Source organism: Talpa europaea (assembly GCF_964194135.1).
Source record: "Talpa europaea genome assembly, contig: HAP1_SCAFFOLD_164, whole genome shotgun sequence".
In the NCBI taxonomy this organism is placed as follows: Eukaryota; Metazoa; Chordata; class Mammalia; order Eulipotyphla; family Talpidae; genus Talpa; species Talpa europaea.
Genome location: NW_028167956.1, coordinates 27,501 through 51,435, shown reverse-complemented (window position 1 = coordinate 51,435; position 23,935 = coordinate 27,501). Strand labels below are relative to the sequence as shown.

At 33.2% G+C, this 23,935-nt stretch overlaps 1 protein-coding gene across 1 annotated transcript in view; it reads right to left on the bottom strand.

Annotated features, from left to right (window-relative positions):
• The window catches only part of LOC311188083 (uncharacterized protein), a gene marked incomplete at its 5' end in the record, with an annotated part of 73,202 nt that extends 49,692 nt beyond the window's left edge, over window positions 1-23,510 (bottom strand). Inside the window, one exon of the mRNA XM_084259849.1 lies at window positions 23,499-23,510. Within this exon, the coding sequence (XP_084115975.1) occupies window positions 23,499-23,510 (12 nt within the window). The remainder of the gene's footprint in view (window positions 1-23,498) is intronic.
• Window positions 23,511-23,935: the final 425 nt, after the last annotated feature.

The window sequence follows — 23,935 nt, the reverse complement described above, 5'->3', positions numbered from 1 at the left end:
CAAGAACTGAAGAACTAAAATAACAAGAAGATCAAGAAGGAGAATCAGAATAAGACGAAAAAGCAGAAGGAACAGAAGAATAAGCCGAAGAAGCAGAAATAACAAAAGAATAAGCTGAAGAAGAAGCAGAAGAAGCAGAATAAGAAGAAGTGATGGATAAAGAAGAAACAGAAGAAGATGAAGGAGAAGAAGAAGGAGATGTATAATTACAAAAAGAACAAGAAGAACTAGAAGAAAAAGAAGAAACAGAAGAATAAGAGGAAAAAGCCGAAATAACCAAAGAATGAGCCGAAAAAGCAGAAATAACAGAAGAATAAGCAAAAAAGCAGAAATAAACGAAGAATAATAAGCTGTAGAAGAAGCAGAAACCGAAGAAGAAGAAGTAATTGAAAAACAAAAAGTGCAAAAGAAACAGAAGAAGACGAAGAAGTAGAAGGAATTGTAGAACTACAAGAAGAACAAGAAGAACTCGAAGAACAAGTACAAGAAGAAGAAACAGAAGAATAAGAGGAAAAAGCAGAAATAACAAAAGAATAATCCGTAAAAGCAGAAATAAGAGAAGAATAAGCTGAAGAAGAAGTAGAAGAACAGGTAATTGAAAAAGCAAAAAATGGAGAAGAAACAGAAGAAGGTGAAGAAGAAAAAGAAGGAGATGTAGAACTACAGTTAGAACAAGATGAACTAGAAGCACAAGAAGAAGAAACAGAAGAATAAGTAGGAAAAAGCAGAAATGACAAAAGAATAAGCCGAAAAAGCAGAAAAAACAGAAGAATAAGCTGAAGAAGAAGCAGAGGAAGTAACTGAAAAAGCAAAATATGCGGAGGAAAGACAAGAAGATGAAGAAGAAGGAGATGTAGAACTACAAAAAGAACAAGAAGAACTAGAAGATCAAGAAGAAGAAACAGAAGAATAAGGGAAAAAGCAGAAATAACCAAAGGATCAGCCGAAAAAGCAGAAATAACAGAAGAATGAGCTGATGAAGAAGAAGAAGAACCATAATAAGAAGAAGTAATTGAAAAAACAAAAAGTGCAAAAGAATCAGAAGATGAAGAAGTAGCAGGAGATGTAGAACTACAAGAAGAACTAGAAGAAACAGAAATAAGAGGAAAAAGCAGAAATAACAGAAGAATAAGCCGACAAAGCCGAAATAACAGAAGAATAAACAAAATAACAGAAATAACAGAAGAAAATCTGCAGAAGAAGCAGAAGAAGACGTAATTGAAAAAGCAGCGGAAAAAGAAGTAGATGAAGAAGAATCAGAAGGAGATGTAGAACTACAAGAAGAACAAGAAGAACAAGAAGAACAAGAAGAGCAAGAAGTAGAATCAGAAGAATACGACGAAAAAGCAGAAAAAACAGAAGAATAAGGCAAAAAAGCAGAAATAATAGAAGTTTCAGCTGAAAAAGAAGCAGAAAAAGCAGAACTAATAGAAAAATCAAAAAATGCAGAAGAAAGAAGAAGATGAAGAAGAACAAGGAGATGTAGAACTACAACAAGAACTGAAGAACTAAAATAACAAGAAGATCAAGAAGGAGAATCAGAAGAATAAGACGAAAAAGCAGAAAGAACAGAAGAATAAGACGAAGAAGCAGAAATAAAAGAAGAATAAGCTGAAGAAGAAGCAGAAGAAGCAGAAAAGAAGAAGTAATGGATAGAGAAGAAACAGAAGAAGATGAAGGAGAAGAAGAAGGAGATGTATAATTACAAAAAGAACAAGAAGAACTAGAAGAAAAAGAAGAAACAGAAGAATAAGAGGAAAAAGCCGAAATAACCAAAGAATGAGCCGAAAAAGCAGAAATAACAGAAGAATAAGCAAAAAAGCAGAAATAAACGAAGAATAATAAGCTGTAGAAGAAGCAGAAACCGAAGAAGAAGAAGTAATTGAAAAACAAAACGTGCAAAAGAAACAGAAGAAGACGAAGAAGTAGAAGGAATTGTAGAACTACAAGAAGAACAAGAAGAACTCGAAGAACAAGTACAAGAAGAAGAAACAGAAGAATAAGAGGAAAAAGCAGAAATAACAAAAGAATAATCCGAAAAAGCAGAAATAAGAGAAGAATAAGCTGAAGAAGAAGTAGAAGAACAGGTAATTGAAAAAGCAAAAAATGGAGAAGAAACAGAAGAAGGTGAAGAAGAAAAAGAAGGAGATGTAGAACTACAGTTAGAACAAGATGAACTAGAAGAACAGGAAGAAGAAACAGAAGAATAAGAAGGAAAAAGCAGAAATGACAAAAGAATGAGCCGAAAAAGCAGAAAAACAGAAGAATAAGGTGAAGAAGAAGCAGAGGAAGAAACTGAAAAAGCAAAATATGCGGAGGAAAGACAAGAAGATGAAGAAGAAGAAGAAGGAGATGTAGAACTACAAAAAGAACAAGAAGAACTAGAAGATCAAGAAGAAGAAACAGAAGAATAAGGGAAAAAGCAGAAATAACCAAAGGATCAGCCGAAAAAGCAGAAATAACAGAAGAATGAGCTGATGAAGAAGAAGAAGAACCATAATAAGAAGAAGTAATTGAAAAAACAAAACGTGCAAAAGAATCAGAACATGAAGAAGTAGCAGGAGATGTAGAACTACAAGAAGAACTAGAAGAAACAGAAATAAGAGGAAAAAGCAGAAATAACAGAAGAGTTAGCCGAAAAACCCGAAATAACAGAGGAATAAACAAAATAACAGAAATAACAGAAGAAAAAGCTGCAGAAGAAGCAGAAGAAGACGTAATTGAAAAAGCAGCGGAAACAGAAGTAGATGAAGAAGAATCAGAAGGAGATGTAGAACTACAAGAAGAACAAGAAGAACTAGAAGAACAAGAAGAGCAAGAAGTAGAATCAGAAGAATACGACGAAAAAGCAGAAAAAACAGAAGAATAAGGCAAAAAAGCAGAAATAATAGAAGTTTCAGCTGAAAAAGAAGCAGAAAAAGCAGAACTAATAGAAAAATCAAAAAATGCAGAAGAAAGAAGAAGATGAAGAAGAACAAGGAGATGTAGAACTACAACAAGAACTGAAGAACTAAAATAACAAGAAGATCAAGAAGGAGAATCAGAAGAATAAGACGAAAAAGCAGAAAGAACAGAAGAATAAGACGAAGAAGCAGAAATAAAAGAAGAATAAGCTGAAGAAGAAGCAGAAGAAGCAGAAAAGAAGAAGTAATGGATAGAGAAGAAACAGAAGAAGATGAAGGAGAAGAAGAAGGAGATGTATAATTACAAAAAGAACAAGAAGAACTAGAAGAAAAAGAAGAAACAGAAGAATAAGAGGAAAAAGCCGAAATAACCAAAGAATGAGCCGAAAAAGCAGAAATAACAGAAGAATAAGCAAAAAAGCAGAAATAAACGAAGAATAATAAGCTGTAGAAGAAGCAGAAACCGAAGAAGAAGAAGTAATTGAAAAACAAAACGTGCAAAAGAAACAGAAGAAGACGAAGAAGTAGAAGGAATTGTAGAACTACAAGAAGAACAAGAAGAACTCGAAGAACAAGTACAAGAAGAAGAAACAGAAGAATAAGAGGAAAAAGCAGAAATAACAAAAGAATAATCTGAAAAAGCAGAAATAAGAGAAGAATGAGCTGAAGAAGAAGTAGAAGAACAGGTAATTGAAAAAGCAAAAAATGGAGAAGAAACAGAAGAAGGTGAAGAAGAAAAAGAAGGAGATGTAGAACTACAGTTAGAACAAGATGAACTAGAAGAACAGGAAGAAGAAACAGAAGAATAAGAAGGAAAAAGCAGAAATGACAAAAGAATAAGCCGAAAAAGCAGAAAAAACAGAAGAATAAGCTGAAGAAGGAGCAGAGGAAGTAACTGAAAAAGCAAAATATGCGGAGGAAAGACAAGAAGATGAAGAAGAAGAAGAAGGAGATGTAGAACTACAAAAAGAACAAGAAGAACTAGAAGATCAAGAAGAAGAAACAGAAGAATAAGGGAAAAAGCAGAAATAACCAAAGGATCAGCCGAAAAAGCAGAAATAACAGAAGAATGAGCTGATGAAGAAGAAGAAGAACCATAATAAGAAGAAGTAATTGAAAAAACAAAAAGTGCAAAAGAATCAGAAGATGAAGAAGTAGCAGGAGATGTAGAACTACAAGAAGAACTAGAAGAAACAGAAATAAGAGGAAAAAGCAGAAATAACAGAAGAATAAGCCGAAAAAGCCGAAATAACAGAAGAATAAACAAAATAACAGAAATAACAGAAGAAAAAGCTGCAGAAGAAGCAGAAGAAGACGTAATTGAAAAAGCAGCGGAAACAGAAGTAGATGAAGAAGAATCAGAAGGAGATGTAGAACTACAAGAAGAACAAGAAGAACTAGAAGAACAAGAAGAGCAAGAAGTAGAATCAGAAGAATACGACGAGAAAGCAGAAATAACAGAAGAATAAGGCAAAAAAGCAGAAATAATAGAAATTTCAGCTGAAAAAGAAGCAGAAAAAGCAGAACTAATAGAAAAATCAAAAAATGCAGAAGAAAAAGAAGATGAAGAAGAACAAGGAGATGTAGAACTACAACAAGAACTGAAGAACAAAAATAACAAGAAGATCAAGAAGGAGAATCAGAAGAATAAGACGAAAAAGCAGAGAACAGAAGAATAAGCCGAAGAAGCAGAAATAACAGAAGAATAAGCTGAAGAAGAAGCAGAAGAAGCAGAAAAGAAGAAGTAATTGATAAAGAAGAAACAGAAGAAGATGAAGGAGAAGAAGAAGGAGATGTATAATTACAAAAAGAACAAGAAGAACTAGAAGAAAAAGAAGAAACAGAAGAATAAGAGGAAAAAGCCGAAATAACCAAAGAATGAGCCGAAAAAGCAGAAATAACAGAAGAATAAGCAAAAAAGCAGAAATAAACGAAGAATAATAAGCTGTAGAAGAAGCAGAAACCGAAGAAGAAGAAGTAATGGAAAAACAAAAAGTGCAAAAGAAACAGAAGTAGACGAAGAAGTAGAAGGAATTATAGAACTAAAAGAAGAACAAGAAGAACTCGAAGAACAAGTACAAGAAGAAGAAACAGAAGAATAAGAGGAAAAAGCAGAAATAACAAAAGAATAATCCGAAAAAGCAGAAATAAGAGAAGAATAAGCTGAAGAAGAAGTAGAAGAACAGGTAATTGAAAAAGCAAAAAATGGAGAAGAAACAGAAGAAGGTGAAGAAGAAAAAGAAGGAGATGTAGAACTACAGTTAGAACAAGATGAACTAGAAGAACAGGAAGAAGAAACAGAAGAATAAGAAGGAAAAAGCAAAAATGACAAAAGAATAAGCCGAAAAAGCAGAAAAAACAGAAGAATAAGCTGAAGAAGAAGCAGAGGAAGTAACTGAAAAAGCAAAATATGCGGAAGAAAGACAAGAAGATGAAGAAGAAGAAGAAGGAGATGTAGAACTACAAAAAGAACAAGAAGAACTAGAAGATCAAGAAGAAGAAACAGAAGAATAAGGGAAAAAGCAGCAATAACCAAAGGATCAGCCGAAAAAGCAGAAATAACAGAAGAATGAGCTGATGAAGAAGAAGAAGAACCATAATAAGAAGAAGTAATTGAAAAAACAAAAAGTGCAAAAGAATCAGAAGATGAAGAAGTAGCAGGAGATGTAGAACTACAAGAAAAACTAGAAGAAACAGAAATAAGAGGAAAAAGCAGAAATAACAGAAGAATAAGCCGAAAAAGCCGAAATAACAGAAGAATAAACAAAATAACAGAAATAACAGAAGAAAAAGCTGCAGAAGAAGCAGAAGAAGACGTAATTGAAAAAGCAGCGGAAACAGAAGTAGATGAAGAAGAATCAGAAGGAGATGTAGAACTACAAGAAGAACAAGAAGAACTAGAAGAACAAGAAGAGCAAGAAGTAGAATCAGAAGAATACGACGAAAAAGCAGAAATAACAGAAGAATAAGGCAAAAAAGCAGAAATAATAGAAGTTTCAGCTGAAAAAGAAGCAGAAAAAGCAGAACTAATAGAAAAATCAAAAAATGCAGAAGAAAGAAGAAGATGAAGAAGAACAAGGAGATGTAGAACTACAACAAGAACTGAAGAACTAAAATAACAAGAAGATCAAGAAGGAGAATCAGAAGAATAAGACGAAAAAGCAGAAAGAACCGAAGAATAAGCCGAAGAAGCAGAAATAACAGAAGAATAAGCTGAAGAAGAAGCAGAAGAAGCAGAAAAGAAGAAGTAATGGATAAAGAAGAAACAGAAGAAGATGAAGGAGAAGAAGAAGGAGATGTATAATTACAAAAAGAACAAGAAGAACTAGAAGAAAAAGAAGAAACAGAAGAATAAGAGGAAAAAGCCGAAATAACCAAAGAATGAGCTGAAAAAGCAGAAATAACAGAAGAATAAGCAAAAAAGCAGAAATAAACGAAGAATAATAAGCTGTAGAAGAAGCAGAAACCGAAGAAGAAGAAGTAATTGAAAAACAAAAAGTGCAAAAGAAACAGAAGAAGACGAAGAGTAGAAGGAATTGTAGAACTACAAGAAGAACAAGAAGAACTCGAAGAACAAGTACAAGAAGAAGAAACAGAAGAATAAGAGGAAAAAGCAGAAATAACAAAAGAATAATCCGAAAAAGCAGAAATAAGAGAAGAATAAGCTGAAGAAGAAGTAGAAGAACAGGTAATTGAAAAAGCAAAAAAAGGAGAAGAAACAGAAGAAGGTGAAGAAGAAAAAGAAGGAGATGTAGAACTACAGTTAGAACAAGATGAACTAGAAGAACAAGAAGAAGAAACAGAAATAAGAAGGAAAAAGCAGAAATGACAAAAGAAGAAGGCGAAAAAGCAGAAAAAACAGAAGAATAAGCTGAAGAAGAAGCAGAGGAAGTAACTGAAAAAGCAAAATATGCGGAGGAAAGACAAGAAGATGAAGAAGAAGAAGAAGGAGATGTAGAACTACAAAAAGAACAAGAAGAACTAGACGATCAAGAAGAAGAAACAGAAGAATAAGGGAAAAAGCAGAAATAACCAAAGGATCAGCCGAAAAAGCAGAAATAACAGAAGAATGAGCTGATGAAGAAGAAGAAGAACCATAATAAGAAGAAGTAATTGAAAAAACAAAAAGTGCAAAAGAATCAGAAGATGAAGAAGTAGCAGGAGATGTAGAACTACAAGAAGAACTAGAAGAAACAGAAATAAGAGGAAAAAGCAGAAATAACAGAAGAATAAGCCGAAAAAGCCGAAATAACAGAAGAATAAACAAAATAACAGAAATAACAGAAGAAAAAGCTGCAGAAGAAGCAGAAGAACACGTAATTGAAAAAGCAGAGGAAACAGAAGTAGATGAAGAAGAATCAGAAGGAGATGTAGAACTACAAGAAGAACAAGAAGAACTAGAAGAACAAGAAGAGCAAGAAGTAGAATCAGAAGAATACGACGAAAAAGCAGAAATAACAGAAGAATAAGGCAAAAAAGCAGAAATAATAGAAGTTTCAGCTGAAAAAGAAGCAGAAAAAGCAGAACTAATAGAAAAATCAAAAAATGCAGAAGAAAGAAGAAGATGAAGAAGAACAAGGAGATGTAGAACTACAACAAGAACTGAAGAACTAAAATAACAAGAAGATCAAGAAGGAGAAACAGAAGAATAAGACGAAAAAGCAGAAAGAACAGAAGAATAAGACGAAGAAGCAGAAATAACAGAAGAAGAAGCTGAAGAAGAAGCAGAAGAAGCAGAAAAGAAGAAGTAATGGATAGAGAAGAAACAGAAGAAGATGAAGGAGAAGAAGAAGGAGATGTATAATTACAAAAAGAACAAGAAGAACTAGAAGAAGAAGAAGAAACAGAAGAATAAGAGGAAAAAGCCGAAATAACCAAAGAATGAGCCGAAAAAGCAGAAATAACAGAAGATTAAGCAAAAAAGCAGAAATAAACGAAGAATAATAAGCTGTAGAAGAAGCAGAAACCGAAGAAGAAGAAGTAATGGAAAAACAAAATGTGCAAAAGAAACAGAAGAAGACGAAGAAGTAGAAGGAATTGTAGAACTACAAGAAGAACAAGAAGAACTCGAAGAACAAGTACAAGAAGAAGAAACAGAAGAATAAGAGGAAAAAGCAGAAATAACAAAAGAATCAGCCGAAAAAGCAGAAATAAGATAAGAATAACCTGAAGAAGAAGTAGAAGAAGAACAGGTAATTGAAAAAGCAAAAAATGCAGAATTAACAGAGGAAGATGAAGAAGAAGAAGGAGATGTAGAACTACAAGAAGAACTAGAAAAACAAGAGCAAGAAGTTGAATAAGAAAAATAGTACGAAAAACAAAAATAACGAAAGAATAAGGCAAAAAGGCAGAAATAACAGAAGATTCAGCTGAGGTAGAAGCAGAAAAAGCAGGAGAACATGTAAATGAAAAAGCAAAAAATGCAGAAGAAACAGAAGAAGATGAAGAAGAAGGAGATGTACAACTACAGAAGAACAAGAAGAACTAGAAGAACAAGAAAAAGAAACAGAAGAATGAGAGGAAAAAGCAGAAATAACAAAAGAATAAGTGGAAAAAGCAGAAATAACAGAAGAAAAAGCTGCAGAAGAAGCAGAAGAAGAAGTAATTGAAAAAGCAGAGGAAACAGAAGTAGATGAAAAAGAATCAGAAGGAGATGTAGAACTACAAGAAGAACAAGAAGAACTAGAAGAACAAGAAGAGCAAGAAGTAGAATCAGAAGAATACGACGAAAAAGCAGAAATAACAGAAGAATAAGGCAAAAAAGCAGAAATAATAGAAGTTTCAGCTGAAAAAGAAGCAGAAAAAGCAGAAGTAATTGAAAAATCAAAAAATGCAGAAGAAAGAAGAAGATGAAGAAGAACAAGGAGATGTAGAACTACAACAAGAACTGAAGAACTAAAATAACAAGAAGATCAAGAAGGAGAATCAGAAGAATAAGACGAAAAAGCAAAGGCAAAAAAGCAGAAATAACAGAAGTTTCAGCTGAAAAAGAGGCAGAAAAAGCAGAAGTAATTGAAAAATCAAAAAATGCAGAAGAAAGAAGAAGATGAAGAAGAACAAGGAGATGTAGAACTACAAGAAGAACTGAAGAACTAAAATAACAAGAAGATCAAGAAGGAGAATCAGAAGAATAACACGAAAAAGCAGAAAGAACAGAAGAATAAGACGAAGAAGCAGAAATAAAAGAAGAATAAGCTGAAGAAGAAGCAGAAGAAGCAGAAAAGAAGAAGTAATGGATAGAGAAGAAACAGAAGAAGATGAAGGAGAAGAAGAAGGAGATGTATAATTACAAAAAGAACAAGAAGAACTAGAAGAAAAAGAAGAAACAGAAGAATAAGAGGAAAAAGCCGAAATAACCAAAGAATGAGCCGAAAAAGCAGAAATAACAGAAGAATAAGCAAAAAAGCAGAAATAAACGAAGAATAATAAGCTGTAGAAGAAGCAGAAACCGAAGAAGAAGAAGTAATTGAAAAACAAAACGTGCAAAAGAAACAGAAGAAGACGAAGAAGTAGAAGGAATTGTAGAACTACAAGAAGAACAAGAAGAACTCGAAGAACAAGTACAAGAAGAAGAAACAGAAGAATAAGAGGAAAAAGCAGAAATAACAAAAGAATAATCCGAAAAAGCAGAAATAAGAGAAGAATAAGCTGAAGAAGAAGTAGAAGAACAGGTAATTGAAAAAGCAAAAAATGGAGAAGAAACAGAAGAAGGTGAAGAAGAAAAAGAAGGAGATGTAGAACTACAGTTAGAACAAGATGAACTAGAAGAACAGGAAGAAGAAACAGAAGAATAAGAAGGAAAAAGCAGAAATGACAAAAGAATGAGCCGAAAAAGCAGAAAAACAGAAGAATAAGGTGAAGAAGAAGCAGAGGAAGAAACTGAAAAAGCAAAATATGCGGAGGAAAGACAAGAAGATGAAGAAGAAGAAGAAGGAGATGTAGAACTACAAAAAGAACAAGAAGAACTAGAAGATCAAGAAGAAGAAACAGAAGAATAAGGGAAAAAGCAGAAATAACCAAAGGATCAGCCGAAAAAGCAGAAATAACAGAAGAATGAGCTGATGAAGAAGAAGAAGAACCATAATAAGAAGAAGTAATTGAAAAAACAAAACGTGCAAAAGAATCAGAACATGAAGAAGTAGCAGGAGATGTAGAACTACAAGAAGAACTAGAAGAAACAGAAATAAGAGGAAAAAGCAGAAATAACAGAAGAGTTAGCCGAAAAACCCGAAATAACAGAGGAATAAACAAAATAACAGAAATAACAGAAGAAAAAGCTGCAGAAGAAGCAGAAGAAGACGTAATTGAAAAAGCAGCGGAAACAGAAGTAGATGAAGAAGAATCAGAAGGAGATGTAGAACTACAAGAAGAACAAGAAGAACTAGAAGAACAAGAAGAGCAAGAAGTAGAATCAGAAGAATACGACGAAAAAGCAGAAAAAACAGAAGAATAAGGCAAAAAAGCAGAAATAATAGAAGTTTCAGCTGAAAAAGAAGCAGAAAAAGCAGAACTAATAGAAAAATCAAAAAATGCAGAAGAAAGAAGAAGATGAAGAAGAACAAGGAGATGTAGAACTACAACAAGAACTGAAGAACTAAAATAACAAGAAGATCAAGAAGGAGAATCAGAAGAATAAGACGAAAAAGCAGAAAGAACAGAAGAATAAGACGAAGAAGCAGAAATAAAAGAAGAATAAGCTGAAGAAGAAGCAGAAGAAGCAGAAAAGAAGAAGTAATGGATAGAGAAGAAACAGAAGAAGATGAAGGAGAAGAAGAAGGAGATGTATAATTACAAAAAGAACAAGAAGAACTAGAAGAAAAAGAAGAAACAGAAGAATAAGAGGAAAAAGCCGAAATAACCAAAGAATGAGCCGAAAAAGCAGAAATAACAGAAGAATAAGCAAAAAAGCAGAAATAAACGAAGAATAATAAGCTGTAGAAGAAGCAGAAACCGAAGAAGAAGAAGTAATTGAAAAACAAAACGTGCAAAAGAAACAGAAGAAGACGAAGAAGTAGAAGGAATTGTAGAACTACAAGAAGAACAAGAAGAACTCGAAGAACAAGTACAAGAAGAAGAAACAGAAGAATAAGAGGAAAAAGCAGAAATAACAAAAGAATAATCTGAAAAAGCAGAAATAAGAGAAGAATGAGCTGAAGAAGAAGTAGAAGAACAGGTAATTGAAAAAGCAAAAAATGGAGAAGAAACAGAAGAAGGTGAAGAAGAAAAAGAAGGAGATGTAGAACTACAGTTAGAACAAGATGAACTAGAAGAACAGGAAGAAGAAACAGAAGAATAAGAAGGAAAAAGCAGAAATGACAAAAGAATAAGCCGAAAAAGCAGAAAAAACAGAAGAATAAGCTGAAGAAGGAGCAGAGGAAGTAACTGAAAAAGCAAAATATGCGGAGGAAAGACAAGAAGATGAAGAAGAAGAAGAAGGAGATGTAGAACTACAAAAAGAACAAGAAGAACTAGAAGATCAAGAAGAAGAAACAGAAGAATAAGGGAAAAAGCAGAAATAACCAAAGGATCAGCCGAAAAAGCAGAAATAACAGAAGAATGAGCTGATGAAGAAGAAGAAGAACCATAATAAGAAGAAGTAATTGAAAAAACAAAAAGTGCAAAAGAATCAGAAGATGAAGAAGTAGCAGGAGATGTAGAACTACAAGAAGAACTAGAAGAAACAGAAATAAGAGGAAAAAGCAGAAATAACAGAAGAATAAGCCGAAAAAGCCGAAATAACAGAAGAATAAACAAAATAACAGAAATAACAGAAGAAAAAGCTGCAGAAGAAGCAGAAGAAGACGTAATTGAAAAAGCAGCGGAAACAGAAGTAGATGAAGAAGAATCAGAAGGAGATGTAGAACTACAAGAAGAACAAGAAGAACTAGAAGAACAAGAAGAGCAAGAAGTAGAATCAGAAGAATACGACGAGAAAGCAGAAATAACAGAAGAATAAGGCAAAAAAGCAGAAATAATAGAAATTTCAGCTGAAAAAGAAGCAGAAAAAGCAGAACTAATAGAAAAATCAAAAAATGCAGAAGAAAAAGAAGATGAAGAAGAACAAGGAGATGTAGAACTACAACAAGAACTGAAGAACAAAAATAACAAGAAGATCAAGAAGGAGAATCAGAAGAATAAGACGAAAAAGCAGAGAACAGAAGAATAAGCCGAAGAAGCAGAAATAACAGAAGAATAAGCTGAAGAAGAAGCAGAAGAAGCAGAAAAGAAGAAGTAATTGATAAAGAAGAAACAGAAGAAGATGAAGGAGAAGAAGAAGGAGATGTATAATTACAAAAAGAACAAGAAGAACTAGAAGAAAAAGAAGAAACAGAAGAATAAGAGGAAAAAGCCGAAATAACCAAAGAATGAGCCGAAAAAGCAGAAATAACAGAAGAATAAGCAAAAAAGCAGAAATAAACGAAGAATAATAAGCTGTAGAAGAAGCAGAAACCGAAGAAGAAGAAGTAATGGAAAAACAAAAAGTGCAAAAGAAACAGAAGTAGACGAAGAAGTAGAAGGAATTATAGAACTAAAAGAAGAACAAGAAGAACTCGAAGAACAAGTACAAGAAGAAGAAACAGAAGAATAAGAGGAAAAAGCAGAAATAACAAAAGAATAATCCGAAAAAGCAGAAATAAGAGAAGAATAAGCTGAAGAAGAAGTAGAAGAACAGGTAATTGAAAAAGCAAAAAATGGAGAAGAAACAGAAGAAGGTGAAGAAGAAAAAGAAGGAGATGTAGAACTACAGTTAGAACAAGATGAACTAGAAGAACAGGAAGAAGAAACAGAAGAATAAGAAGGAAAAAGCAAAAATGACAAAAGAATAAGCCGAAAAAGCAGAAAAAACAGAAGAATAAGCTGAAGAAGAAGCAGAGGAAGTAACTGAAAAAGCAAAATATGCGGAAGAAAGACAAGAAGATGAAGAAGAAGAAGAAGGAGATGTAGAACTACAAAAAGAACAAGAAGAACTAGAAGATCAAGAAGAAGAAACAGAAGAATAAGGGAAAAAGCAGCAATAACCAAAGGATCAGCCGAAAAAGCAGAAATAACAGAAGAATGAGCTGATGAAGAAGAAGAAGAACCATAATAAGAAGAAGTAATTGAAAAAACAAAAAGTGCAAAAGAATCAGAAGATGAAGAAGTAGCAGGAGATGTAGAACTACAAGAAAAACTAGAAGAAACAGAAATAAGAGGAAAAAGCAGAAATAACAGAAGAATAAGCCGAAAAAGCCGAAATAACAGAAGAATAAACAAAATAACAGAAATAACAGAAGAAAAAGCTGCAGAAGAAGCAGAAGAAGACGTAATTGAAAAAGCAGCGGAAACAGAAGTAGATGAAGAAGAATCAGAAGGAGATGTAGAACTACAAGAAGAACAAGAAGAACTAGAAGAACAAGAAGAGCAAGAAGTAGAATCAGAAGAATACGACGAAAAAGCAGAAATAACAGAAGAATAAGGCAAAAAAGCAGAAATAATAGAAGTTTCAGCTGAAAAAGAAGCAGAAAAAGCAGAACTAATAGAAAAATCAAAAAATGCAGAAGAAAGAAGAAGATGAAGAAGAACAAGGAGATGTAGAACTACAACAAGAACTGAAGAACTAAAATAACAAGAAGATCAAGAAGGAGAATCAGAAGAATAAGACGAAAAAGCAGAAAGAACCGAAGAATAAGCCGAAGAAGCAGAAATAACAGAAGAATAAGCTGAAGAAGAAGCAGAAGAAGCAGAAAAGAAGAAGTAATGGATAAAGAAGAAACAGAAGAAGATGAAGGAGAAGAAGAAGGAGATGTATAATTACAAAAAGAACAAGAAGAACTAGAAGAAAAAGAAGAAACAGAAGAATAAGAGGAAAAAGCCGAAATAACCAAAGAATGAGCTGAAAAAGCAGAAATAACAGAAGAATAAGCAAAAAAGCAGAAATAAACGAAGAATAATAAGCTGTAGAAGAAGCAGAAACCGAAGAAGAAGAAGTAATTGAAAAACAAAAAGTGCAAAAGAAACAGAAGAAGACGAAGAGTAGAAGGAATTGTAGAACTACAAGAAGAACAAGAAGAACTCGAAGAACAAGTACAAGAAGAAGAAACAGAAGAATAAGAGGAAAAAGCAGAAATAACAAAAGAATAATCCGAAAAAGCAGAAATAAGAGAAGAATAAGCTGAAGAAGAAGTAGAAGAACAGGTAATTGAAAAAGCAAAAAAAGGAGAAGAAACAGAAGAAGGTGAAGAAGAAAAAGAAGGAGATGTAGAACTACAGTTAGAACAAGATGAACTAGAAGAACAAGAAGAAGAAACAGAAATAAGAAGGAAAAAGCAGAAATGACAAAAGAAGAAGGCGAAAAAGCAGAAAAAACAGAAGAATAAGCTGAAGAAGAAGCAGAGGAAGTAACTGAAAAAGCAAAATATGCGGAGGAAAGACAAGAAGATGAAGAAGAAGAAGAAGGAGATGTAGAACTACAAAAAGAACAAGAAGAACTAGACGATCAAGAAGAAGAAACAGAAGAATAAGGGAAAAAGCAGAAATAACCAAAGGATCAGCCGAAAAAGCAGAAATAACAGAAGAATGAGCTGATGAAGAAGAAGAAGAACCATAATAAGAAGAAGTAATTGAAAAAACAAAAAGTGCAAAAGAATCAGAAGATGAAGAAGTAGCAGGAGATGTAGAACTACAAGAAGAACTAGAAGAAACAGAAATAAGAGGAAAAAGCAGAAATAACAGAAGAATAAGCCGAAAAAGCCGAAATAACAGAAGAATAAACAAAATAACAGAAATAACAGAAGAAAAAGCTGCAGAAGAAGCAGAAGAACACGTAATTGAAAAAGCAGAGGAAACAGAAGTAGATGAAGAAGAATCAGAAGGAGATGTAGAACTACAAGAAGAACAAGAAGAACTAGAAGAACAAGAAGAGCAAGAAGTAGAATCAGAAGAATACGACGAAAAAGCAGAAATAACAGAAGAATAAGGCAAAAAAGCAGAAATAATAGAAGTTTCAGCTGAAAAAGAAGCAGAAAAAGCAGAACTAATAGAAAAATCAAAAAATGCAGAAGAAAGAAGAAGATGAAGAAGAACAAGGAGATGTAGAACTACAACAAGAACTGAAGAACTAAAATAACAAGAAGATCAAGAAGGAGAAACAGAAGAATAAGACGAAAAAGCAGAAAGAACAGAAGAATAAGACGAAGAAGCAGAAATAACAGAAGAAGAAGCTGAAGAAGAAGCAGAAGAAGCAGAAAAGAAGAAGTAATGGATAGAGAAGAAACAGAAGAAGATGAAGGAGAAGAAGAAGGAGATGTATAATTACAAAAAGAACAAGAAGAACTAGAAGAAGAAGAAGAAACAGAAGAATAAGAGGAAAAAGCCGAAATAACCAAAGAATGAGCCGAAAAAGCAGAAATAACAGAAGATTAAGCAAAAAAGCAGAAATAAACGAAGAATAATAAGCTGTAGAAGAAGCAGAAACCGAAGAAGAAGAAGTAATGGAAAAACAAAATGTGCAAAAGAAACAGAAGAAGACGAAGAAGTAGAAGGAATTGTAGAACTACAAGAAGAACAAGAAGAACTCGAAGAACAAGTACAAGAAGAAGAAACAGAAGAATAAGAGGAAAAAGCAGAAATAACAAAAGAATCAGCCGAAAAAGCAGAAATAAGATAAGAATAACCTGAAGAAGAAGTAGAAGAAGAACAGGTAATTGAAAAAGCAAAAAATGCAGAATTAACAGAGGAAGATGAAGAAGAAGAAGGAGATGTAGAACTACAAGAAGAACTAGAAAAACAAGAGCAAGAAGTTGAATAAGAAAAATAGTACGAAAAACAAAAATAACGAAAGAATAAGGCAAAAAGGCAGAAATAACAGAAGATTCAGCTGAGGTAGAAGCAGAAAAAGCAGGAGAACATGTAAATGAAAAAGCAAAAAATGCAGAAGAAACAGAAGAAGATGAAGAAGAAGGAGATGTACAACTACAGAAGAACAAGAAGAACTAGAAGAACAAGAAAAAGAAACAGAAGAATGAGAGGAAAAAGCAGAAATAACAAAAGAATAAGTGGAAAAAGCAGAAATAACAGAAGAAAAAGCTGCAGAAGAAGCAGAAGAAGAAGTAATTGAAAAAGCAGAGGAAACAGAAGTAGATGAAAAAGAATCAGAAGGAGATGTAGAACTACAAGAAGAACAAGAAGAACTAGAAGAACAAGAAGAGCAAGAAGTAGAATCAGAAGAATACGACGAAAAAGCAGAAATAACAGAAGAATAAGGCAAAAAAGCAGAAATAATAGAAGTTTCAGCTGAAAAAGAAGCAGAAAAAGCAGAAGTAATTGAAAAATCAAAAAATGCAGAAGAAAGAAGAAGATGAAGAAGAACAAGGAGATGTAGAACTACAACAAGAACTGAAGAACTAAAATAACAAGAAGATCAAGAAGGAGAATCAGAAGAATAAGACGAAAAAGCAAAGGCAAAAAAGCAGAAATAACAGAAGTTTCAGCTGAAAAAGAGGCAGAAAAAGCAGAAGTAATTGAAAAATCAAAAAATGCAGAAGAAAGAAGAAGATGAAGAAGAACAAGGAGATGTAGAACTACAAGAAGAACTGAAGAACTAAAATAACAAGAAGATCAAGAAGGAGAATCAGAAGAATAACACGAAAAAGCAGAAAGAACAGAAGAATAAGCCGAAGAAGCTGAAATAACAGAAGAATAAGCTGAAGAAGAAGCAGAAGAAGCAGAATAAGAAGAAGTAATTGATAAAGAAGAAACAGAAGAAGATGAAGGAGAAGAAGAAGGAGATGTATAATTACAAAAAGAACAAGAAGAACTAGAAGAAAAAGAAGAAACAGAAGAATAAGAGGAAAAAGCCGAAATAACCAAAGAATGAGCCGAAAAAGCAGAAATACCAGAAGAATAAGCAAAAAAGCAGAAATTAACGAAGAATAATAAGCTGTAGAAGAAGCAGAAGCCGAAGAAGAAGAAGTAATTGAAAAAACAAAAAGTGCAAAAGAAACAGAAGAAGAAGAAGTAGAAGGAATTGTAGAACTATAAGAAGAACAAGAAGAACTAGAACAAGTACAAGAAGAAGAAACAGAAGAATAATCCGAAAAAGGAGAAATAAGAGAAGAATAAGCTGAAGAAGAAGTAGAAGAAGAACAGGTAATTGAAAAAGCAAAAAATGGAGAAGAAACAGAAGAAGGTGAAGAAGAAAAAGAAGGAGATGTAGAACTACAGTTAGAACAAGATGAACTAGTAGAACAAGAAGAAGAAACAGAAGAATAAGAAGGAAAAATCAGAAATGACAAAAAATAAGCCGAAAAAGCAGAAAAAACAGAAGAATAAGCAGAAAAAGCAGAAATAACAGAGGAATAAGCTGAAGTAGAAGCAGAAGAAGCAGAAGAAATAGAAGTATTTGAACAAGCAAAAAATGCAGAAGAAACAGAGGAAGATAAAAAAGAAGGAGATGTAGAACTACAAAAAGAACAAGAACGTGAAGAACAAGAAGAAGAAACAGGTGAATAAGGGGAAAAGATGAAAGAAAAAAAAAGAATAGGCAGAAATAACAGAAGAATAAGCCTAAAAAGCAGAAAGAACAGAAGAGTAAGCAGAAGAAGAAGAAGAAGAAGAAGAAGAAGAAGAAGAAGAAGAAGAAGAAGAAGAAGAAGAAGAAGAAGAAGAGGAAGAGGAAGAGGAAGAGGAAGAGGAAGAGGAAGAGGAAGAGGAAGAGGAAGAGGAAGAGGAAGAGGAAGAGAAGAGGAAGGAGGAAGAGGAAGAGGAAGAGGAAGAGGAAGAGGAAGAAGAAGAAGAAGAAGAAGAAGAAGAAGAGGAAGAAGAAGAAGAAGAAGAAGAAGTCATGGAAAAAGCAAAATATGCAAAAGAAAAAGAAGATGAAGAGGAAGGACATTTATAACTATAAGAAGAACAAGAAGAACTAGAACAATAAGAAGAAACAGAAGAATAAGAGGAAAAAGCAGAAATAAGAGGAAAATAAAGAGGAAAATAAGCCGAAAAAGCAGATATCACAGAAGAATAAACGAAATAGCAGAAATAATAGAAGAATAAGCTGAAGAAGCAGCAGAAGAAGAAGTAATTGAAAAAGCGGAAGAAAGAGAAGAAGATGAAGAAGTAGAAGGATATGTAGAACTACAAGAAGAACTAGAAAACCAAGAGCAAGAAGTAGAATAAGAAAAATAGAACGAAAAACAAAAATAACGAAAGAATAAGGCAAAAAGGCAAAAATAACAGAAGATTCAGCTGAGGTAGAAGCAGAAAAAGCATGAGAAGATGTAAATGAAAAAGCAAAAAACGCAGAAGAAACAGAAGAAGATGAAGACGAAGAAAAAGGAGATGTAGAACTACAGAAGAACAAGAAGAACAAGAAAAAGAAACAGAAGAATGAGAGGAAAAGGCAGAAATAACAAAAGAATAAGCGGAAAAAGCAGAAATAACAGAAGAAAAAGCTGAAGAAGAAGCAGAGGAAGTAACTGAAAAAGCAAAATATGCGGAAGAAAGATAAGATGAAGAAGAAGAGAAGGAGATGTAGAACTACAAAAAGAACAAGAAGGACTAGAAGAACAAGAAGGACAAGAAGAAGAAACAGAAGAATAAGGGAAAAAGCAGAAATAACCAAAGAATCAGCCGAAAAGCAGAAATAACAGAAGAATGAGCTGATGAAGAACCATAAGAAGAAGAAGTAATTGAAAAAACAAAAAGTGCAAAAGAATCAGAAGAAGATGAAGAAGTAGCAGGAGATGTAGAACTACAAGAAGAACTAGAAGAAACAGAAATAAGAGGAAAAAGCAGAAATAACAGAAGAATAAGCCGCAAAAGCAGAAATAACAGAAGAATAAACAAAATAGCAGAAATAACAGAAGACAAAGCTGAAGAAGAAGCAGGAGAAGAAGTAATTGAAAAAGCAGAGGAAACAGAAGTAGATGAAGAAGAATCAGAAGGAGATGTAGAACTACAAGAAGAACAAGAAGAACTAGAAGAACAAGAAGAGCAAGAAGTAGAATCAGAAGTATACGACGAAAAAGCAGAAATAACAGAAGAATAAGGCAAAAAAGCAGAAATAACAGAAGTTTCAGCTGAAAAAGCAGCAGAAAAAGCAGAAGTAATGGAAAAATCAAAAAATGCAGAAGAAAGAAGAAGATGAAGAAGAACAAGGAGATGTAGAACTACAAGTAGAACTGAAGAACTAAAATAACAAGAAGATCAAGAAGGAGAATCAGAAGAATAAGACGAAAAAGCAGAAAGAACAGAAGAATAAGTCGAAGAAGCAAAATAACAGAAAAATAAGCTGAAGAAGAAGCAGAAGAAGTAGAAGTAATTGAAAAAGCAAAAAATGCAGAAGAAACAGAGGAAGATGAAGAAGAAGGAGATGTAGAACTACAAAAAGAACAAGAAAGCGAAGAACAAGAAGAAGAAACAGAAGAATAAGGGAAAAAGTTGAAAGAAAAAAAAAGAATAAGCAGAAATAACAGAACAATAAGCTGAAGCAGAAGCAGAAGCAGAAGCAGAAGAAGAAGAAGAAGAAGAAGAAGAAGAAGAAGAAGAAGAAGAAGAAGAAGAAGAAGAAGAAGAAGAAGAAGAAGAAGAAGAAGAAGAAGAAGAAGTCATGGAAAAAGCAAAATATGCAGAAGAAACAGAAGATGAAGAGGAAGGACATTTATAACTGTAAGAAGAACAAGAAGAACTAGAACAATAAGAAGAAACAGAAGAATAAGAGGAAAAAGCAGAAATAAGAGAAAAATAAGCCGAAAAAGCAGATGTCACAGAAGAATAAACGAAATAACACAAATAATAGAAGAATAAGCTGAAGAAGCAGCAGAAGAAGAAGTAATTGAAAAAGCGGAAGAAAGAGAAGAAGATGAAGAAGAAGAAGGAGATGTAGAACTACAAGAAGAACTAGAAAAACAAGAGCAAGAAGTAGAATAAGAAAAATAGAACGAAAAAGCAAAAATAACAAAAGAATAAGGCAAAAAGGCAGAAATAACAGAAGATTCAGCTGAGGTAGAAGCAGAAAAAGCAGGAGAAGATGTAAATGAAAAAGCAAAAAATGCAGAAGAAACATTTACCTCTTCTTCTTCTACTTCTTCTTCAGCTGATTCTTCTGTTATTTCTGCTTTTTCGGCTTATTCTTCTGAGAAGATAAGAATAAGCAGAAGAGAATAAGAATAAGAGAAGAAGAAGCAGAAATCGAAGAAGAAGCGGAAATAGAAGTAGAAGAACAAGGAGAAGAAATACAAGAAGAAGAAGAAGAAGAACAAGAAGATGAAGGCGAAGAATATGAAGAAAATTGCGAAGAAGTAAAAGAAGACGAATAACAAGAAGAAGTAGCAAAAAGTGAAGAATGAGCAGAAATCGAAAAAGAAGCAGCAAGAGAAGACAAAGAGCAAGTAGAAGAAATACAAGAAGTAGAACAAGAAGTAGAAGCAAAAAGGGAAGAAGAAGCAGAAATAAAAGAAGAAGCTGAAATAGAAGAAAGAAGCAGAAGAAGAAGAACAAGAATAAAAAACAATAATAATAAGAAGAACAATAAGAACAAGAAGATGTAGGTGAAGAACAACAAGAACAATGCAAAGAAGAAGAAAAAGAAGAATAACAAGAAGAAGAAGCAAAAAGGGAAGAATAAGCAGAAATCTAGAAGCAGAAATAGAAGTAGAAGAAGAACTAGGAGAAGAAATACAAGAAGAAGAAGAAGAAGAAGAACAAGAAGATGAAGGCGAAGAATATGAAGAAAAATGCGAAGAAGTAAAAGAAGACGAATAACAAGAAGTAGCAAAAAGTGAAGAATGAGCAGAAATCGAAAAAGAAGCAGCAAGAGAAGACGAAGAACAAGTAGAAGAAATACAAGAAGTAGAACAAGAAGTAGAAGCAAAAAGGGAAGAATAAGCAGAAATCGAAGAAGCAGAAATAGAAGTAGAAGAACAAGGAAAGTGATACAAGAAGAAGAAGAACAAGAAGATAAAGGTGAAGAATATGAAGAACGAAGCAAAGAAGAAGAAAGAGAAAAAGAATAACAATAAGTAGAAGCAAAAAGCGAAAGATAAGCAGAAATAAAAAAATGAGCAGAATAGAAGTAGGAAAAGAACAAGGTGAAGAAATATAAGAAGAACAAGAACAAGAAGATGAATGTGAAGAATATGAAGAACAATGCGACGAAGAAGAAAACGAAGTAGAATAACAAAAAGAAGCAAAAAGCGAAGAATAACCAGAAATCGAAGAAGAAGCAGAAATAGAAGTACAAGAAGAAAAAGGAGAAGAAGTACAAGGAAAACAACAAGAAGATGAACGTGAAGAATATGAAGAACAATGCGAAGAAGAAGAAAAAGAAGAATAACAAGAAGAAGAAGCAAAAAAGGGAAGAATAAGCAGAAATCAAGAAGAAGCAGAAATAGAAGTAGAAGAAGAACTAGGAGAAGAAATACAAGAAGAAGAAGAACAAGAAGATGAAGGTGAAGAATATGAAGAACAATGCGAAGAAGTAAAAAAGACGAATAACAAGAAGTAGCAAAAAGTGAAGAATGAGCAGAAATCGAAGAAGAAGCAGATAGAAGTAAAAGAACAAGGAGAAGAAATACAAGAAGAAAGAGAAGAACAAGAAGATGAAGGTGAAGTATAGGAAGAACAATGTGAAGATAAAAAAAAAGAAGAAGCAAAAAGCGAAGAATAAGCAGAAATCAAAGAAGAAGCAGAAGTACATGTAGAAGAAGAACGAGGAGAAGAAATACAAGAAGAACAAGAAGAACAAGAACATGAAGGTGAAGTATATGAAGAACAATGCGAAGAAGAAAAAGAAGACGAACAATAATAACAAGAACCAAAAAGCAAAGAATAAGCAGAAATCGAAGAAAAAGCAGAAATGGAAGTAGAAGTCAAACAAGGAGAAGTAATACAAGAAGAAGAAGATAAAGGTAAAGAATATGAAGAACAAAGTGAAGAAGAAAGAGAAAAAGAATAAAAAGAAGTAGAAGCAAAAAGCGAAGGATAAGCAGAAATAAAAAATAAGCAGAATAGAAGTAGAAAAAGAACAAGGTGAAGAAATATAAGAAGAACAAGAACAAGAAGATGAATGTGAAGAATATGAAGAACAATGCGACGAAGAAGAAAACGAAGAAGAATAAAAAGAAGAAGCAAAAAGTGAAGAATACGCAGATATCAAAGAAGTAGCAGACATAGAAGTAGAGGAAGAACAATGAGAAGAAATACAAGAAGAAGAACAGGAAGAAGAAGAAGAAGATGAAGATGAAGAATATGAAGAACAATGCGAAGAAGAAGAAAACGAACAAAAATAACAAGAAGGAAAAGCAAAAAGCGTAGAATAAGCAGAAATCAAAAAAGAAGCAGAAATAGAAGAAATACAAGAAGAAGAAGAAAAAGAAGAAGAAGAACAAGAAGACGAAGGTGAGGAATATGAAGAACAATGCGAAGAGGAAGAAAAAGAAGAATAACAAGAGGAAGATGCAAAAAACGAAGAAGAAGCAGAAATAGAAGAAGAAGCTGAAATAGAAGAAGAAGCAGAAGAAGAAGAACAAGAATAATAAAACAACAACAAGAAGAAGAAGAACAAGAAGATGAAGGTGAAGAACAACAAGAACAATGCAAACAAGAAGAAAAAGAAGAGTAACAAGAACAAGAAGCAAAAAGCGTAGAATAAGCAGAAATCGAAGAAGAAGCAGAAATAGAAGTAGAAGAACAAGGAGAAGAAATACAAGAAGAAGAAGAAGAAGGAGATGAAGGTGAAGAATATGAAGAACGATGCGACGAAGAAGAAAAAGAAGAAATAACAAGAAGATGCAAAAAGCGAAGAATAACCAGAAATCAAATAAGAAGCAGAAATAGAAGTAGAAGAAGAACAAGGAGAAGAAATAGAAGAGGAAGAAGAAGAAGAAGAAGAAGAAGAAGAAGAAGAAGAAGAAGAAGAAGAAGAAGAAGAACAAGAACAAGAACAAGAAGAAGAACAAGAACAAGAACAAGAAGAACAAGAACAAGAAGAACAAGAAGATGAAGATGAAGAATATGAAGACAATGCGACGAAGAAGAAAAAGAAGCAAAATAACAAGAAGGAGAAGAAAAAAGCGTAGAATAAGCAGAAATCGAAGATGTAGCAGAAATAGAAGAAATACAAGAAGAAGAACAAGAAGATGAAGGTGAAGAATATGAAGAACAATGTGAAGAAGAAGAAAAAGAAGAATAACAAGAAAAAGATGCAAAAAGAGAAGAGGAAGCAGAAATAGAAGAAGCTGAAATAGAAGAAGAGGCAGAAGAAGAAGAAAAAGAATAATAAAAACAATAAGTAGTAGAAGAAGAAGAACAAAAAGATGAAGGTGAAGAACAAGAAGAACAATGCGAAGAAGAAGAAAAAGAAGAATAACAAGAAGAAGCAAGTAGCGAAGAATAAGCAGGAATCTAAGAAGAAGAAGAACAAGAAGAACAAGAAGAACAAGAATAAGAACAAGAACAAGAAGAAAAAGAAGAACAAGAAGAACAAGAAGAAGAGGAAGAACAAGAACAAGAAGAACAAAAACAAGCAGAAGAAGACGAGAAAGAAGAAGTCGAAGAAGAGGAAGTAGAATGTTACGGAAAAAGAACAATGCGAAGAAGAAGAAAAAGAAAAAGAATAACAAGAAGAATCATAAAGCGAAGAAGTAGGAGAAATAAAAGTAGTAGAAATAGAGGAAGCCGAAGAAAAGAGAAGAAAGGAGAAGAAGAGGAAGAAGAAGAGGAAGAAGAGGAAGAAGAAGAGGAAGAAGAAGAAGAAGAAGAAGAAGAAGAAGAGGAAGAAGAAGAGGAAGAAGAGGAAGAGGAAGAAGAGGAAGAGGAAGAGGAAGAAGAAGAAGAGGAAGAGGAAAAGGAGGAAGAGGAAGAAGAGGAAGAAGAGGAAGAGGAAGAGGAAGAGGAAGAGGAAGAGGAAGAGGAAGAAGAAGAAGAAGAAGAAGAAGAAGAAGAGGAAGAAGAAGAAGAAGAAGAAGAAGAAGAAGAAGAAGAAGAAGAAGAAGAAGAAGAAGAAGAAGAAGAAGAAGAAGAAGAAGAAGAAGGTTTAGGGTTAGGGTTATGTTTAG